This window comes from Ochotona princeps, chromosome 24 (genome assembly GCF_030435755.1).
Source record: "Ochotona princeps isolate mOchPri1 chromosome 24, mOchPri1.hap1, whole genome shotgun sequence".
In the NCBI taxonomy this organism is placed as follows: Eukaryota; Metazoa; Chordata; class Mammalia; order Lagomorpha; family Ochotonidae; genus Ochotona; species Ochotona princeps.
The window spans coordinates 9,593,207-9,611,153 of record NC_080855.1 but is presented as its reverse complement, the minus strand read 5'-3'; the positions used below and the strand labels follow the sequence as shown (position 1 = coordinate 9,611,153).

At 54.3% G+C, this 17,947-nt stretch overlaps 1 protein-coding gene across 2 annotated transcripts in view; it reads left to right on the top strand.

The window, feature by feature from the left end:
* Positions 1 to 17,947, top strand: part of TRAP1 (TNF receptor associated protein 1) — a 42,114-nt gene that overhangs the window by 18,781 nt on the left and 5,386 nt on the right. The window contains exons 2-11 of one of the 2 annotated variants that reach the window (XM_058680675.1): positions 3,323 to 3,484; positions 4,020 to 4,102; positions 5,329 to 5,469; positions 9,547 to 9,618; positions 10,005 to 10,165; positions 10,913 to 11,022; positions 11,455 to 11,528; positions 12,006 to 12,161; positions 13,045 to 13,165; positions 15,753 to 15,822. In XM_058680675.1, the coding sequence (XP_058536658.1) occupies positions 3,323 to 3,484; positions 4,020 to 4,102; positions 5,329 to 5,469; positions 9,547 to 9,618; positions 10,005 to 10,165; positions 10,913 to 11,022; positions 11,455 to 11,528; positions 12,006 to 12,161; positions 13,045 to 13,165; positions 15,753 to 15,822 (1,150 nt within the window). The remainder of the gene's footprint in view (positions 1 to 3,322; positions 3,485 to 4,019; positions 4,103 to 5,328; positions 5,470 to 9,546; positions 9,619 to 10,004; positions 10,166 to 10,912; positions 11,023 to 11,454; positions 11,529 to 12,005; positions 12,162 to 13,044; positions 13,166 to 15,752; positions 15,823 to 17,947) is intronic. The other variant, XM_004587058.2, reaches the window with a different exon arrangement.

The window sequence follows — 17,947 nt, the reverse complement described above, 5'->3', positions numbered from 1 at the left end:
GCCACAGATGATTGTGTTAGGATGGATGCTGAGCCTTGTAAAATTGAGAGAGGCAGCCTTCTGTAGCCCAGGAACAGCCGAGGGGGTACAGGAGCCAGGGCAAGCTAGACCAAGTCCTGTCCCCATGTCTTGAAGGCAGGCAGCTTGTGCTCCCAAAGCATGCTCAGATCCTGACCCTCTGGGCCTGAGGACGGCCTTCAGAAAGAGGATCATTGCAGGTATGAGCAGTGAGGAGGTTGTGTGGGATTCGAGTGGTCCCTAAGTCCAGGCTGCTCCATGTCTAAGCAATGTGGCTACTGCCAGGGCGCTCCCATGGAGGGCGGCCTGGACCATTGCCCACGTCCTGATGATGGGCCTCTGGGCCCCAGCAGCCATGCTTTCATAAAGGAACAGAATGTCACACTAATAATGCACCATTGATAGTTCTTGAGCACATAAGGATACTGATGGCTTCTCCCCCTTCCCAAGATCTCACTTGTTTCTTTATTTGCAAGGCAGAGTTAGAGGAGAGACCGACAGAGATCTCCCTTCTGCTGGTGCGCTCCTCAACTGGATGCAATAGCCAGAGGTGGGCCGGTTCAAAGCCAGGAGCCTGGAGCTGCTTCTAGGTCTCCTTCGTGGGTCGTGGGGGAGGGAACGGCCCAAGGACTCTGTCTTCTGCTTTCCCAGGCACATTATCAGAGAGCTACAACTGGAAAGACAAAGTGACAGGGACAGAGACATGTGCTGGTTCACTCGCTAAATGGATACAACAGCCATGGTTGGGCCAGGCTGAGGCCAGGAGCCAGGAACTGCTCCTGGTCTTCCACGTGGCTGGCAGGGACCCGAGCAGTTGAGCCATCTTTTCCTGTCTTCCCAAGTGAATTAGCAGGAAGCTGTATTGGAAGTGGAGCAGGCGAGGCTCCAACCTGGCACTGATAGGGGATCCAGGTGTCACACCAGTGGCGTAACCCACTGTACCACTACACTTTTTCATATCAATAACAGAAAGCTGGAGCAGGTACTGTGGACTAGTAGAGTAATCCTCTGCATGAGGTGCTGATATCCCATATGGCTGCAGTATGTGTCCTGACTGTCTCATTTCTGAATTCACGTCCCTGCTAATGGCCTGGGAAAGCAGTGGAGGATGGCTTAAGTCTGTGGGCCCTCATGGGAGAGCTGGAAGAAGCTCTTGGCTGCTGACTTTGAATTGCTTCAGTTACGACTGTTGTGTCATTTGGAGAATGAGCCAGCAAGTGGAAGACCTCCCTGTGACTCTGCCTTTCTAATAAAAATAAAGCAAACCTTAGGGCCCAGTGTGGTAGCCTTGTGGCTGGATTCCTGCCTTGCATGCACCAGGATCCCATATGAGTGCTGGTTCATATCCCGGCTGCTCTACTTCCCCTTCAGCTCCCTGCTTGTGGCCTGGGAAAGCAGTAGAGGACGGCCCAAAACCTTGGGACCCTGCACCCACATGGGAGACCTGGAAGAGCCCCTGGCTCCTGGCTTCAGATTGGCATAGCTCCGGCTGTTGTGGCCACTTGAGTGAACCGGCAGATGAAGGATCTTTCTGTCTCTCCTTCTCTGTATATTTGACTTTCCAATAAAAATAAATCTCTTAAAAATATTTTTTTCAAACAGTTTATTCTATATACTTGTTTATTTTTGATGATGTTTATATAGTTGATCAGGGTAGGAAGGGTCAAGGATCAGAGGAAAGTGGGCAAGACCATTGTTTACACATTTTCTTTTTCTTCCTGTATCTGGAGGTGGTGGGATGCAGTGAGGGAGACCATGCCCAGCTTGCCCAGTCCCCGATGTCATCCCAAGGTGTCCCCATCGTGGAGCATCTTCTGAGGGTTCTGTTCAAGTGGTTTCTATAGTTCTGAGATGCTGTTAATATCACCATTCCAAGGATGAGGAAATCCTCCCAAGGTCAGTTGGCTAACATAGTCCACCTCAGAGTCCGTTTGCCCAGAAGTTTGCTGTCAGCTTTCACTGGGGTAGTTGATCAATTTGTTCTGCTCTCTGCAAACCAGTGGATGCTGCTGCCCAACCCAGCCCTGGCCACCACACGCTCGGCCCTCACGTACACACCAGGGGGAGCTGCGGCCCAGTCAGAGTGTCCCCCAGTCTCCCCACTGACTGGCCCCCACCTCTGGTTCCTCGGCTTACCAGCATGTGCAGTGGATTGGTCTGGTCTGTCCCACATCCCATTCAGCTCTCATACACACCTTGGGTCCACACCCCACCCTAGGGGCTCCAGCGCCTGTGCTGGGCATTGAAGCCTAGTTCAACCCAACCGACTCCAGCTTCCAGTCCACACTCAGGCCAGCAGATGCCACCACCTGTCCAGCCAATCTTGATTCTCATGCTCACCAGTGGGAGTTGCAGCCTACCTGAAAACCACCTGAAAGCATTCAGACATCTGTCATTTGATGGAGGTTCTGCGTGCACTTCCACAGAAGTCCTGTTTCTGCTGAGAGGGTTTGGTGTCTGTGTGTGCTGTGTCACAGGTGGGGGCAGCTTTGGGACAAATGGTTCCTGGGAGGCTTGGGCACTTTTGGCCTCTGCTGCTCAGTTTCTTATGCCCTCTTCTTCACTTTGGGGTTGAGAGTGGGTGGTTGTGGGGGGAATAAGGAGGGTGGTGAGGTTGAGTGGTGTTAGTAGACTGTGGTGAGGGCATCGGATCATTCCATGAATCCCTCCCACTGGGCTCTTACACTGATGGCATGGACCTAGAATGGCTTTGCTAGGGAAGCCAGCATCCCAGCTTGCCTGGGGTGGGTTTACCTGACCTTTGCAGGCCTGTGTGTGGGGCTGTCAGTGTGGACCTAGCTGTGGGCACTGGGGGCTTCTCACAGCTAACTGCTGGTGGGGAGTGGAAGGCAGGGTTTTGGAGTTTCCAGGAATGTCTAATGGAGGGAGTGGAATACACGCCGCCGTGGTAGGGATGGACCCAGGCCTGGAGTGCTGTGGACAGCGAGGTGTGGGGTGACGGGGAGGAGCTGTGATGGATGCTGCTGGGATGAAGGCCGTGTAGACCAATGGCTCTGTCCTTTCCGCTGGCAACATGTGGGAGTTGGTGGAGCTTCAGTGCATTGATGGGAAGGGACCCCAGGTGCAGTGGCTATCCTGCAGCTCAGGGCTGCTGCCAAAGCTCAGCTCCTGATCCCAGCACTGGTGTGCACCTTGCGTCCACACCTCTCCCTGGGGGCTCCAGCGCCTGTGCTGGGCATCAGCAAGCCCTTGGCCAAGTCCAGCCGACATGACCCGCAGACTGGGGCAGTGGAGGTGCCTTCTCATGCTGATGTCATCTCATTCTTTCTGCCTGTCTCTTCAGGAGGAACGGTTCTGTGTCCTTGGAGGGCCCCGGTCCAACTCACGAGCCCACGGCGACCCCTGGCGTGGAGCGTTCCCTCGAGCAGGTGGCTGAGCACTCACGCTGCAGAGGGCGAGGAGGAGGAGCGCCCACGGGCCGGCATCGGCCCGGAGAGCGTGCACGGTATTTCGGGCTGCTGCGCTGGGCGGAGGGTGACTAAGACGGGGCGCGGCCTCCATTTCCGTCTGCGCCGGGAGCCCTGGCTTTGTCCCCGGGCGTCTCGCGCCCTCTGCTGGTGGCGTGTGGGCCTGCGGCGCGGGGGCTCCCGCACATCTGCAAGCCATCAGGAAGCTGGCCGGGGGCCTGCAGGAGTGAGCTGTGAGCGGTTGCCAGCCCCCTCCCCCAAGTGTACAAAAGCAGCGCTCAGAGCCAGCCCTGGCTTTTAAGTGAGACGACGGCGGCAGAATCTGACATTGAGAAGTGAGGTTTTCTGGTATTTCACTTTTAAAATTGGCAAATGACTTTCTGAAGGCCAAGTTTAGGGTCTGGTTGCTAGTGCCAGCTGGAGTCTCATGCCACGCGCTTTGGTGGGAAATGGAGCTTGCCCGTCCGTGTCTTGTGTGCATTCCTTTCAGAAATGTTGTGAACGCAACATAGCATGATCTTCCACAAAAATAGAAATTAGATTCTGCTGATGGTGTCTGTGATTCATTACCAGGTTCTGTTTCCAAACACGAATTCCAGGCAGAGACCAAGAAGCTTCTGGACATCGTTGCCCGTTCCCTGTACTCAGAGAAAGAGGTACGGGCTCTGGTGTCAGTCCTATGGCAAAACCACTTGCATCATTTGAGGACGTGCCAGAGCTGCCAGCCACAGAGGATTGTCATCCTGAGCTGCCACCAGAACTTTGTTTTGGTTTTTTTTTTCTTCTTTTTACCAAAGTCTGCCAGTTTCATTGGTAAACATAGCCAGATGTATTTTGGGGCCAGATCCACTCTTGCAATTAATTGATTAATCTTTTTTTTTTAAAGATTTATTCATTTTTATTACAGCCAGATATACACAGAGGAGGAGAGACAGAGAGGAAGATCTTCTGTCCGATGATTCACTCTCCGATTAATTGATTAATCTTAGAGACAGACCTATGTGCGATGTGCTGGTTCACTATCCAAATGCCTGTGAATAGCCTGAATCTGAGCCAGGCCAGAGCTGGGGGTTGGGAACTCAATCCAGGTCTCCCACATGGGTGGCAGGTGCCCAAGTTGCTTGAGCTGTGTAGCGAGAAACTGCAATTGGGCAGCAGAACCAGGACTCACAGCCACGCAGTCCGTGTGGGACATCCTAGCATCTCACCAGGACACATGCTCCCAGCCATTTTACAGTCTCCTAAGTAGCAGACTGGGGCCCTGTGAGTCCATCCACTGTTGGCCTGGTGCAGCTGCTGCCTGCAGATGTTAGCAAGGGTGTTTCCAGGGAGGTCTTTGAGATGAGCACCCACCAAGGGCACCAGGATGTGGATGGCTAGATTGGACCCAGCTGCTGCAGCAACTCAGAGCAAAACCTGGAAGGGCTTGGCAGGGGCTGCTTCCCCGTCTTGTGCCATTAGGGCCTGTGTGCATGGAGCCCAGTGACTGCGGCCCCTGCTGAGTCGCCTTTGCCTCCCTAACCCACTCAGCGAGGCTGTTCCAGCCAGGCTTTTCCAGACCCCCGAGTCTTTCTCTGTGCAGGGTGACAGGTCTGCTCTCTGATGCCCTCCGTGCAGAACACGGGGGTAGCTGTGGGGACTCCTGTGTCCTCTGTGCAGGAGTTGGAAAGGCAGTGGTCCTGGAAGATCCTGAAAGGATGCATGGCAGGGACTTGGAGGCTGAGCCAGGCTGAGCAGTGTGCACCTTCTGAAACTGCGTGACATCTTCATGCCCCACGCCTGGGCGTGCTCGTCTGCCCTCAGCCGCACTGTGGTGTGCATGACCAGATGGCCTGTGTGTTGGCCACATTATTCCCACTTCACCCCTGCTCTGGTCCCATAGGTGTTCATACGGGAGCTGATCTCCAATGCCAGTGATGCCTTGGAAAAACTGCGGCACAAGCTGGTGTCTGATGGCCAGGCACTGCCAGACATGGAGATTCACCTGCAGACAGACGCCGAGAAAGGGACCATCACCATTCAGGTACCCACTGCAGCCTCTTGGGACACCAGCCTGCTCACACAGGGTGGCTGCTCCTGACTTCGCAATGCTGGCCCCTGCCGTCTGACATGCTCAGGCTGTCAAGGACACAGTGGCTGTCCAGCTGCTCTGGTAACACTTCCATTTACTCTGAAGAGTACTCCTTCATTCTAGAGAATGTGGAAGGCACAGGTAGGCAGAAAAATGAAATCCCAGCTCCCAGAGATAGGGGCTGAGAGCACTGCAGCATTCATCCATGTAGAATTTTGTGTGGGTGTGTTTATTAATGTGTTCAGACCTTGGTGTTAGCTGTATTTTGTTTGTTAATTTGAAAGGCTCACTCCCCAAACGACCACAGCAGCCAGGACTGGGCAAGGCTAAAGCCAGGAGCCTTGTCCAGATCTCCTGTGTGTGTACAGGGGCTCACAGACTTGGGGCGTCTTCCTCAGTGTGTGTACGGAGGCTCACGGACTTGGAGAGTCTTCCTCTGTGTGTGTACGGAGGCTCACGGACTTGGGGCGTCTTCCTCTGTGTGTATACAGGGGCTCACGGACTTGGGGCATCTTCCACTGCTTCCCCAGATGCATTAGTGGGGAGTCAATCAAGTGGATTCCAGGGCCCGGCGGCATGACCTAACAATTAAAGTCCTCGCCTTAAACGCGCTGGGATCCCATATGGGCGCCGGTTCTGAGCCCGGCAGCTTCACTTCCCATCCAGCTCCCTGAGTGTGGCCTGGGAAAGCAGTCGAGGACGGCCCAAAGCTTTGAGACCCTGCACCTGCATGGGAGACCTGGAGGAGGTTCCTGGTTCCTGGCTTTGGATCGGCGAAACACTGACTGTTACGGCTCACTTGGGGAGTGAATCATCAGACGGAAGATCTTCTTCCCTGTATCCCCTCCTCTCTGTATATCTGACTTTGTAATAAAAAAATAAAAGATTAAATCTTTTTTAAAAAAAGTGGATTCTAGCACTCTAAGTAGTGGCTTTGTCTGTTGTGTCACAGTGTTGGCCCCTGGGGCACGAGCATTTTAACCACTAGGCAAACACCTGCCCCTTTTGCTGACTCGTTTGTAAGGCTGTGCCGAGTGAGTGATTCCATGCTAGGTGCACTCGTGAAGAGGTGAAGAGGGACCCTTGTAGTTGGGGGTGCATCAGGGGGTTTTGGCTCCTCTCTGGGGGAGTGAGTCAGGCCCAGCCCCCTTTGTCGAACACACAGGCTGCTTGTTGAGGCCTGGGTTGGGATTGGGTTCCTGCCTCAGGTTTTCTGGGAGCTGTGCTGGCCATGTGCACAGGGCAGGGCAGCTGAAGGAGTGTCCCGTTCTTCCATGCTCATTGAGGTTCCTCAGAGCAGATGTGGGAGGCGGGGCCTGTCCAAGTCACTGGCCGGGAAGTTTGTCTTCCCCATGTGCTTCTCGATGCTTGACCACTGAACTACCCTTGTTAGTTGGTTTTGTCTTTTCTTAATATGTAAAAACTTTTTTTGGATTTATTTATTTTTATTGGAAAGGTAGATATACAGAGAGGAGGAGAGACAGGGAAGAAGATCTTCCGTCTGATGGTCCACTCCCCAAGTGGCCTCAACGGCCAGAGCTGAGCCAATCTGAAGCCAGGAGCCTCTTCCGGGTCTCCCATGCAGGTGCAGGGTCCCAAGGCTTTTGGCTGTCCTCGACTGCTTTCCCATACCACACCAGGGAGACGGATGGGAAGCAGGGCCGCCAGGACACAATCTGATGCCCATAAGGGATCCCAGCACTTGCAAGACGAGAGCTTTAGCCACTAGGCTACCCACGCTGGACCTGATTTTGTCTTAAATTTTGTTTTGTTTTGTTTCTTTTTTAAAGATTTATTTTATTTTTATCGCAAAGTCAGATATACAGAAAGTAGAAGAGACAGAGGAAGATCTTCCGTCCAATGATTCACTCCCCAAGTGACCACAACAGCCAGTGCTGAGCCAATCTAAAGCCAGGAGCATCTTCCAGGTCTCCCATGCGGGTGCAGGGTCCCAAGGCTTTGGGCCGTCCTCGACTGCTTTCCCAGGCCACAAGCAGGGAGATGGATGGGAAGCAGGGCTGCCGGGATCAGAACCGGCACCCACATGGAATCCTGGCACTCTCAAGGCGAGAACTTTATCTGCTAGGCCACCATTCCAGGCCCTTAAATTTTGTTTTCTTAAGGACGTATTTACTTACCTGAAAGAGCCGCAGAGAGGGAGAGAGCATTGCCAGTTTGCAGATTCACTCCACAGAGGCTTAAACTGGGCTATTCAAGAGCCAGGAACTTCTGGGTCACCTGCTTGGGTGCAGGGACCCATGCTTGCAAGCCGTCCTCTGCTGTTTTGCCAGGCACCTTAGGGAGCTGGATTAGAAGTGGAACAGCTGGATCTCCAACCAGTGCCAATGGGATGCCTGCAGAAAGAACGCTTCGAAGATTTATGTTAACTTTGAGGGAGTGTGCCCTCTGACACCCAGTTTGCTCTATTCTTTTTCATTTGAGAAGCAGAGATTGCCCCCCATTTTCTCATTCACTCTCCAAATGCCTACAGTGTCCAGGCCCGGACAGGGGCCAGGTCCAGGAAGTCCAGGTCCCTTCTTGCGGGTAGAGACCCAGCTGCGTGAGCCGGCAAATGTTCTTTCCTGGGGTGTGCAGGAAGGGAACCTGGGAGCCTCTTAGGGCATGCAGGTGTCTTACCTCTCGTCTCTCTTTTCTTTCTTCCTCCCTCCTCTTCTTTCATCTTTCTCTCTCTTTTCTCTTTTTTTCAAGATTTATTGAAAGTCCTAGTTGCAGAGAGACTTTTTCATCTGCAAGTCTACTTCCCAAATGACCGTAACAGCCAGGGCTGGGCCAGGCAGAGCCAGGAGCTTCATCCATGTCTCCCTCGTTAGTATTAGAGCCCAACTGCTTGGACCATCTTCTGCAGTTTTGCGGGCTCATTAGCAGAGAGCTGGATCACGAGTGGAGCAGCTTGGGCTCCCTTTGGTACCCACATGTGCTGTCACTGTCACAAGTGGTAGCTTTAGCCATTGTGCCACAACACAGGCATCTCAACTGGAATATTTTTTGTAAGATGTAATTATTTTTATTTCAAAGATTGATTTACAGAGAGGAAAGACAGAAAGATCTTCCATCACTGGTTCACTCCCCACATGCCTGTAATGGATTGGCTCCTGAGTTAATCTGTTTTTTGTTTGTTTTGTTTTGTTTTTCCTGAGCCAATCTGAAACCAAGAGCCTCTTCTGGGTCTCCCGCATGGATGCAGAGTTACCACTGCTTTCTTAGGCCATAAGATGGATTGGAAGTGGAGCAGCAGGAAACAGACTGGCACCTGCGTGAGATGCTTGGGCATGCAGGAAGAAGAGGATTAGCCAGTTGAGCCATGGCACCAGCCCCGTCTTAACTGGAATCTTAATTGCTAAGCCCAGTGCTCACCTAGTTTTTATTCACTTGAAAGGCAGAGGGACTGAGAGGTAGGGAAGGAGATGGGGTAAGAGGTGGTAGGGGAGATCGTCTTGTCCATCAGTTCACACTCTGCTCACCACAGCCAGGAGCCTGGAACACTGTGTGTGTCCCAGGTGAGTGCAAGGGCCCAAGCTCTTGAGCCATCATTTGCTGCCTCTTGGGATGCCTTGGCAGGAAATAAGATCAGAAGTTAAGGTGCTGGGACTGAGCCGGCACTGCGGCCCTGACCACAGGACCGGGAGCGGCTTTGCTCTCTGGCCGCAGTCTTCCCATGTCTTGTATCTCAGTGCCGGCTTCCCTGGGGGGTGGGCAGCAGCAGTCACAGCTGACCCACCCTAGGGCCACAGTGTCTTCTAATCTTGGCTCTGTGCAGACTTGTTGCTCTAGTCCATGGCCGTGAAGATTGCTAAGATTTCCTTGGTTTTGATGCCATGTCATCTGCGTACCTTTTTGTGAATGTGTGTTTCACTTGTTTGCACCAGTTGCTTCCATTCTTACTATTGGGCTCTGAGAACTCTTTGTGCACACTAAATGTGCATCCAAGAGTTTTCATCAGATAGACCCTTGGCAAGGATTTTCTCCGATGACCTGTGTCTGAGCACGCCACCTGGTCTTTTTCCTCAGGACACTGGCATCGGGATGACCCGGGAGGAGCTGGTGTCCAACCTGGGGACCATCGCCAGGTCAGGGTCAAAGGTAAGCGGCCCTGCTCTGCTGTTCCCTGGGGCGCCCAGGTCTCCCTATCATGGAGGCCAGCTGCTGGCTAGATAAGAGCCCACCAGGAGCATACCACAGGTGGACACAGGGGCCTCGAGGCAGTGGCCCTAGTGTTGTCATTGTACGAAAGGCAGTATCAGGACAATTGCTGTCCAGCTTGGTCGGGGCCAGACAAGACGCTGGCTGTGGAAGTGGAACACAGCCCCTTCCCCGGGGTGGCCTGCTTCCCCTGGCTGATCTTGTCTTAACATGGACAGGAACATGAGAAAGATCCTTGTGTGTTTGACCTCAGATGAGAAGATAGCAGGTGCTAGGGGAGACCACATGGCGGGGAAAACCTTCTGACCAGTCCCTCCCACCTGCAGGCCTTTCTGGAAGCACTGCAGAACCAGGCGGAGGCCACCAGCAGGATCATCGGCCAGTTTGGAGTGGGCTTCTACTCAGCCTTCATGGTGGCCGACAGAGTGGAGGTCTACTCCCGCTCAGCAGCCCCGGGGAGCCTGGGTTACCAATGGCGTTCAGACGGGTGAGTCAGAGGGACAATCCCACCCCGACAGGCAGGATCCCCAGCACCACTGGTGTGTGGATTGGAAGTCACTGCTGCACCCCCGAAGGTGTAGATGGGTGCGTGGTACTGTGGGGCTTCACTCTGATCCCTCCCAACCCAAGGGAGAGCTGAGGTCCCAGCCTGCATGTGCACCTCCTGCTGGAGCAAAGGGCTGGAGACTGCTGTAGGTGGGGTCTCCTGGGGTCTGAGCACCCCTCTCTCCCGGGTGCTGTGTTGTCCACACTACACCCGTGGTTGCTGGAGCCCGTGTGAGCTCCCTGACTCCCCAGTAGCACCTGCGTGTGTACTGTCCCGGCAGGGTGGCAGCCTGCTCTGGGCGGGCGCCAAGGCTCCCTCAGGAGGCACAGATCTCCTCTAGCTTTGTGAGCGTTGTGCACCAAGTTGCCAGTGAAGTTGTCTGAGTGTCTCCTCAGCATTAGCCTCAACAGCACCTTGTCCAGGACCTCAGAGACCATACCTAGGGTGCTTGGGTTTGTTTTGGAGATGGGTCAGATCCCACCTGTAGCCTTGGACCTTCTCTGTGGTTCCATAAGCTGAGGCAGGACCCCCTGGGGGAGCCAGGAGGCTCTGCACCCCTCACCCCCAAGTCATTGTGCTGATGGCCACTTGGGGGCTGGGCACTCTGCTTGTGGGATCCCGAGGGAAAGCGGCTGGGCTGCCCCCCACGAGGTTGTGTGAGCAGTGACTTTTCTCCCTGGGTCTCAGCTCCGGGGTGTTTGAGATTGCCGAAGCATCAGGAGTCAGACCCGGCACCAAAATAATCTTGCACCTCAAGTCGGACTGCAGGGACTTCTCCAGCGAGGCCCGGGTTCAGGGTGAGCAGCGGCCATGCCAGGTTCCTAGCAGGGAGGGGAGGAACAGGGTGGGTGACCTCTGGGCCTGCAGAGGACAGGCCTCCTGCCCCAAAGGCTCTTTTCCTCCCCTGCTCGGAATTCAGTGACATGGAGGGTTCCATAGCGAGATGTCAGCAGCCCTTCTGACCCAGCCTGCTTGGGGGCGCTTCTGAGTCCAGGCATCCCCAGGACCCAGAGGGTAGCAGTTGCTCTCATATCTCATCAAGTGTTGTCTCAGATGCGCTGCCACTCCCTGTAAAGCCGAGCCTGGTCTCCCCAGAGGCCACTTGCCAGGGTCTTTCCCATTCTGCCAGTGCATCTGCTGTGCCTGGGCTCTGCGCCGGGGAGAGGCACTGCCTGGCAGTGTGGGCTCCCTCTGGAGCTGCTTCCGGAGGTTTCACTGATGTCTTGCAGACGTGGTGACCAAGTACAGTAACTTCGTCAGCTTCCCCTTGTACCTCAATGGAAAACGCATCAACACCTTGCAGGTGAGCCCCCATGCCACTCGGGGGAAACTGTCCCCTGGCAACATAGGACTTGCTTGCACAGAGAGGGTGTCTAGGGAGGGGTTCAGGCCCACAGAGGGGCATAGGTCACGGTCATTCCCAGAATGTCCCCATTACCCTGTCATCGTGCAGTATCCCTGCCCCAGGCAGCAGCACTTTGATTGCTAGGAATTTGTGGACCTTTCATACCAATACAGATTTTTAACATGAGCTTACCGTGGCTGCCGTCCCACACGGAGCGGCATGGTTGGAGGGTTCAGCTACGTGGCAACACCAGTCACGGCTGAGCAGTGCCTGTTCTGTCGGGGTGGACACTACTGTGTCCAGCATGTCCAAGCACCCTCACATCCCTTCCTAACACTGTCCTGGGGAAGGAGCTCTGTATGGGAGCCCTTACCCGGCCCAGGTGGCCACTGAGGGCTGTGTCCAACATGCTCTCCCTGTGAATCCTACCTCCAGGCCATCTGGATGATGGACCCCAAGGATGTCGACGAGGAGCAGCATGAGGAGTTCTACCGTTACATTGCCCAGGCTCACGATAAGCCCCGCTACACGCTGCACTACAAGGCAGACGCCCCACTCAACATCCGGAGCCTCTTCTATGTACCAGACACAGTGAGTGGCCCTGTCGGCACTGGTGCCCTATGTGATGCCAACACCACAATGGAAGATTAGTGTACTGTGCCACTGTGCTGGCCCCTGGAGAGTGTGTTTTTTGTGCCATGTTCCAGTCAGGCCTCAGTACCAGGGCCTGGTGATGGGGGTGATCTAGGCAGTGGCCATTCTAGGCCATCAGGCAGCACTTGCAGGGTTGTGTGGAGTAGGGCTCCCACGCTAGCGCATCCTCAGTGCTCTGCCTGTCCCCTGCACCCACGATCCACTCTCCTGACCTCTTACATTTCTTAGTGTGCATCCTGGAAAGAGCTGGGCCAGTGCTGGCTCTTGAGTGAAGTCTGCAGATAGTCCCAGGCCTTCCCAGATCTGCGCCTGTGGCTGACGCATGTCAGCCCCTGTGGTGGGAAAGCAACACCTTCGTGCCCAGACCAGGCCGGTCCTGTAGACTGTGGTCACCAACTCAGAAGTGGCCCTGTCTTTTTTGCAGATCATGAAGCACTTTTAAAATCCGCCCCACTCCACTGTGTAAAAGTGTGAAAACCATTCCTAGGCTGCACGGGTTCATAGTGACCCAGACCTAGCCTGTGGGCTGGGCCTGCTCCCCCTTGTTCTGAGGACATGCATTCTTCCTTGGGGAGGGTCTGAGGTGGGGAAGGGAGGTAGCAGTGCCCAGGAAGGCCGCTCGGTCCCTGCAGAGCTTGGTACAGGGCAGGTGTCTGCCCCGACGCAGCGGCAGGAAGGCTGTGTGTGCTGGCTGGGCGATAGCAGACCTGCTTCCCATCTTGGTATCCTGTGCATGCTGCACCTCTAACCTGGGGCTCCTTGGCTCTTCTTGTGTCACTGAGCTCCCTCCACAGGCCTGACTGACCTTTCCTCACCCCAGAAGCCGTCCATGTTTGATGTGAGCCGGGAGCTGGGCTCGAGTGTCGCGCTGTACAGCCGCAAGGTCCTCATCCAGACTAAGGCCACCGACATCTTGCCCAAGTGGCTGCGCTTCGTGCGAGGTACAACACCCAATGCATGCTCAGTGTCTGCAGGCAGCGCCCAGGGCCATAGCTGCCAAACCTGCACGTGGACAGGGTCAGGCTGGGCACTATGGGCCAGCTGTTCAGGAGCTGAATCTAATGGGATTCCAGGTCTGAGCACACAGGTGCACATTGTCCAGTCACTTTATGCATGTATAAATTTTAAAGATTTTTTTTTTAATTGAAAGACAGATTTTACAAGGAGAGAAGAGGTTATCCATGCACTGAATCACTTCCCAAATGGCTGAGTGGCTAGAACTGAGCCGATCCAAAGGCCGGGCGCTTCCTCTGGGTCTTACATGTCCAGGGTCCCACGTACTCTGGCCAACCTGGCTGAGTGGCTAGAACTGAGCCGATCCAAAGGCCGGGCACCTCCTCTGGGTCTTACCTGTCCAGGGTCCCACGTACTCTGGCCAACCTGGCTGCCGCAAGCAGAGAGCTGGATTGGAGTGGAGCATCTGAGATATAAACCGGTGCCCATGTGGGATTTGGGCACCACGGCATGGAGATTAGCTTCCTGTGCCCCACTGCACCAGCCCCATGTTTATTTTATCTTGTGCAGACTTACCCATTTTTATTTAAGTGAGGAGACTGAGTAAACAGAGAAAGATATGCCACCTGCTGGTTGACTGCCCAGTTGGCCACAATGGCCAGCACAGGGGCACAGGGGACTAGGCATTTGGGCCGTCCTCTGTGGCTTTCCCAGTTGCATTGGCAGAAGCAGAGCCGCTATGACTCAAGCCAGCACCAACCTCCGCCCTTTTTTTTTAAGTTGAAAGAATTCCACAGGAGAAGCAGAGATGTTCCATCTGCTGGTTCACTTCCCAAATGGTTGCCACTGCCAGAACTGAACTGATTTGAAGCTGATAGGAGCTGCTTCTGGATCTCCCATGTGGGTGCAGGGTCCCAGTGACTTGCTTTCCCAGGCACATTAGCAGGGAGCTGGATCAGAAGTGGAACAGCCAGGATATGAACTGGTGTTCATAAGGGATGCCAATGCCACAAAGCAAAGGATTAGCATGCTATACTACGGTGGTGGCCCCAGTTTTTTGTTTAAGATTTATTTTGATTTAAAGAAAGACTAAGTGACAGGACAGAGAGATCTCCATCTGCTGGTTTATTTCCCAAGTGAATATAAAAGTGTGGTTGGACCAAGGTGAAGCGAGGAGCCAGGAATTCCATCCTGGTCTCCCATGAGGCTGGCAACGGCCTAAGCAGTTAGGCCATTTTTTAGTGTCTTCCAAGCTGTATTAGCTGGAAGCATCTGCAGTGGAGCAGCTGGGACGCGAACCTGGCACTGATAGAGGATGCAGGGGTCACCGGTACTTTAACCCATTACACCACAAGCCTTTTTAAAATTTTTAAGATTTCGTTATTTTTATTGGAAAGTCAGATATGCAGAGATAAGGAAATACAAAAACAAAGATCTTCATCCTATGGGTCACTCCCCAAGTGGCCAATATGGCCAGAGTTACACCAATCCAAATCCAGGAGCCAGGAGTTTGTTCTGGGTATCCTGCACAGTCTCCCAGTGCTCTGGGCCGTCCTCGACTGCTTTCCCAGGCCACAAGCAGGAGCTGGGTTGGAAGTGGGCTGGGATACAAACCAGCACCCATGTGGGGTCCCAGCATATGCAAGGCAAGGGTTTAGTCACTGAGCCATCACCCCAGGCCCCACAACACTGTTGTTTTTTTTTTTTTAAGATTTATTTATTTTTTATTGGAAAGTCAGATATACAGAGAGGAGAGACAGAGAGGAAGATCTTCCATCTGATGTTTCACTCCCCAAGTGACTGCAACAGTCGGTGCTGTGCCAATCTGAAGCCAGGAGCCTCCTCCGGGTCTGCCACATGGGTGCAGGATCCCAAAGTCTTGGGCCGTCCTCGACTGCTTTCCCAGACCACAGGCAGGGAGCCATATGGGAAGTGGGGCTTCCAGGATTAAAACTGGTGCCCAGATCGGATTCCAGGACATTTAAAGCGAGGACCTTAACCGCTAAACTATCGCAGTGGGCCCAACACTGTTTTTAATATCAAAAGCTGAAAGCAGGAGCCAGTGTCAAATGTATTTATTTGAAAGCAGTTACAGCATGATGGGGGAAGAGAAGCAGATCTTTTATTTTCTGGGTTAGGAGCTGTTTATGTAGGTCTCCCATCTGGGTGCAGGGGCCCATGGACATGAGCCATCCTCTGCTGCTTTCTCAAGCCATTTACAGTGAGCTACATCAGAAATGGAACAATTGGGTCATGAGCCAGTCTTCATATAGGATGCCAACGTTGCAGACAGCAGCTTAATGCACTGTGTCACAACACCCATCCCATATGGCTGGTTCTTAACATGAGGGACATGGTGCACATGGATCCCTGGTGAGGATCCCCGCACATACACATGAACTCTGAGAAGAGCTGGGGGGCTCAGTGTAACCCCCATTTTCCTCTTACTTCCTGTGGTGGTGAGCATCCTGGCCATGGAGCTAAAGGGCGTGTTCAGAGTGTGAGAAGGGTGGAGTCCTGGGCAGTGGTTGGGGCCAGGTGTCAGGGAGGGGCTGAGCAGCCATGTCCCCTCAGGTGTGGTGGACAGCGAGGACATCCCCCTGAACCTCAGCCGGGAGTTGCTGCAGGAGAGCGCGCTCATCAGGTGAGCACGGGGCGGAGCTGGGCCCCTCTGGAGTCAGCCTGTGTCGGGGGCTGGCCTCTGGCGGTCCGCGAACATCTGAGTCTGTCCGGACGAATGCCTCTTTGGGCTTTTTCTCCTTGCAGGAATCATGTTTGCTCAGTGACAGGCACCCGCTCCTCAGAACCCCAACATGCAGCTCACCACATCCATGGCTTGGGCTTATTGGGCAGCTTGCAGGGTTGCTGTGTGGGGTGAGGGGCAAGTGAGAAATGACTCCTTTGTGAATCAAGTGTGTATGAGTGCAGCATGGTGCAGCCAGAAGCAGATGCTGCTTCCTGAATCGCAGGTGCACCTCTCACCCTGTGGCCCCCACAGAGGTGTCAGCAGGGGAGGGCCAGAGCCACCACCCCAGGTCCCACAGCCCCACCCCACTGTCACAGTCTCCCTGGTCTTGTAGAACTTTGGGTCTGTTGGGTTTGTGCTGTTGTGTTCCTCTTTTTCTGCCTCATGATCTGAGACACTCTCCATGTCTGATAACTAGGAGTCACAGTGCAGTGGCCTGTCAGGTGGATGTGTGGGGCTGGTGTTTCCAGGTCCACAGGGTCGAGCAGGGGCCAGCTCCTTGGAGCTCCGTGTCCAGTGCTGTGTGGCGGGTGCAGGGCTGCATGGTCAGAAGAAACGGTTGCTTTAGTATGCGTAGGTCACTTCCTGGTATCACACAGTTCAACACAGCACCCGTGCAGACTATGCTGGCACCTGGCAGCTGTGACTCCTCACCTCTGTGCTAGCATGCCACGGGGCGGTGCTTGCTGACCACACTGGTCACCATGGCTGCATGCAGTGAGCATCCTTGTGGTGGCCTCTTTCTGCTGATGAGGCACACAGACCTTCTATCCCTCCCCGATTGATTCCTCAATGCCCCTAGCAAGGGCTGTGCTGGGCCAAAGCCGGAGTCGGGAAGTCTGTCCCACTCTGTCCTGTGGATGACAGAGACCCAACTCCTTGGGCCTTCCCGAGCACGTCACACTGGCAAGGACCGCTGGGGGATGGGGATCTTGGTGGTGCTCTCAACCTGCCTAACACAGCTGCAGGGGCCACGCGGTGTCTGCCCTTATTGGGAGACTTCACTGGGGGGGGAAGGTGTCTCGTGGACATGGGTCGAGAAAGCTGTGTGTCCCCTCGTCTCATTGTGCGGTGGGCATGTGTGTGATGTACAGTGTGTGTGTGTGTGTGTGTGTGTGTGTGTGTCCTCATCCTGTAGTGTTCACTGTGTGTCCACTCTCTTGGGCCCCTCATCTGCTGCCCTGCTCACCTTGTTGGCTGAAGTGTTTCAGAAACTTGCATTGCGTTTGTGCTTGTCAAAGGTTGGATTGTTAGCCCGAGAACTCCCTGTGCTGGGAAAGATCTTCCATCTTTAGAATGTTCTAGGTTGGGAGTGTGGTGCACAGGATGCCACCAGCAGGTGGCACCAGAATGGTCTGGGGGCTGCAGTTCTCTCTGGAGCCAGTGAGGTCCTGTGGCGATTTCTGAGACTGTACCATCACCGTTGTCACTTGTGTGTGGGTCAGGTAGAACATGTGACTGTCATGGCGTTGTCAGGTGGGGCGTGTGCCATAGTGGTGTTCATGGACTTACTCCAAAGGCTTTCAGGTGTCACTGTCATTTGATGCCAAGTGCTTCCCGAATGGGATGAGTCAAGCTGTGCCCTGGTCTTGGCATTGGTGCACAAGGCTTCAGAACAGCTGTGGCTGCTGCCAGTCACACTCTGTGCACACAGCTGTGTGGCCTGGGTGTGGTGTCAGCGCCTCTGGGCCCACCCAGTCCTCCGCATGTTCTGGTCTTGTCGCCTGCAGTGTCCTCTGATATGGAGAAGACGTCATCTTCTGAGACTGACCCACCTCACATGTTCCTTCCTGGTACCTGGTCTGTTCCAGCCCCTAACAGGTGTCCCTGTCCCTGCTTGGCCTGACCCCAAGGCTGGCTGCTCTCCCCCTGCAAATTGCCTCCATCTGTGGGTACCCAGACCCCAGCAGGATGCCCTGCGCAGGCCAAGGCTCCATGCAGGTGTCCCACCTGTCCCAACCCTGGAGGGCCTTTCAGAGTGAGGAGGCTTCTGTGTTTTTTTTTTTTTCTCTTAATTCATTGG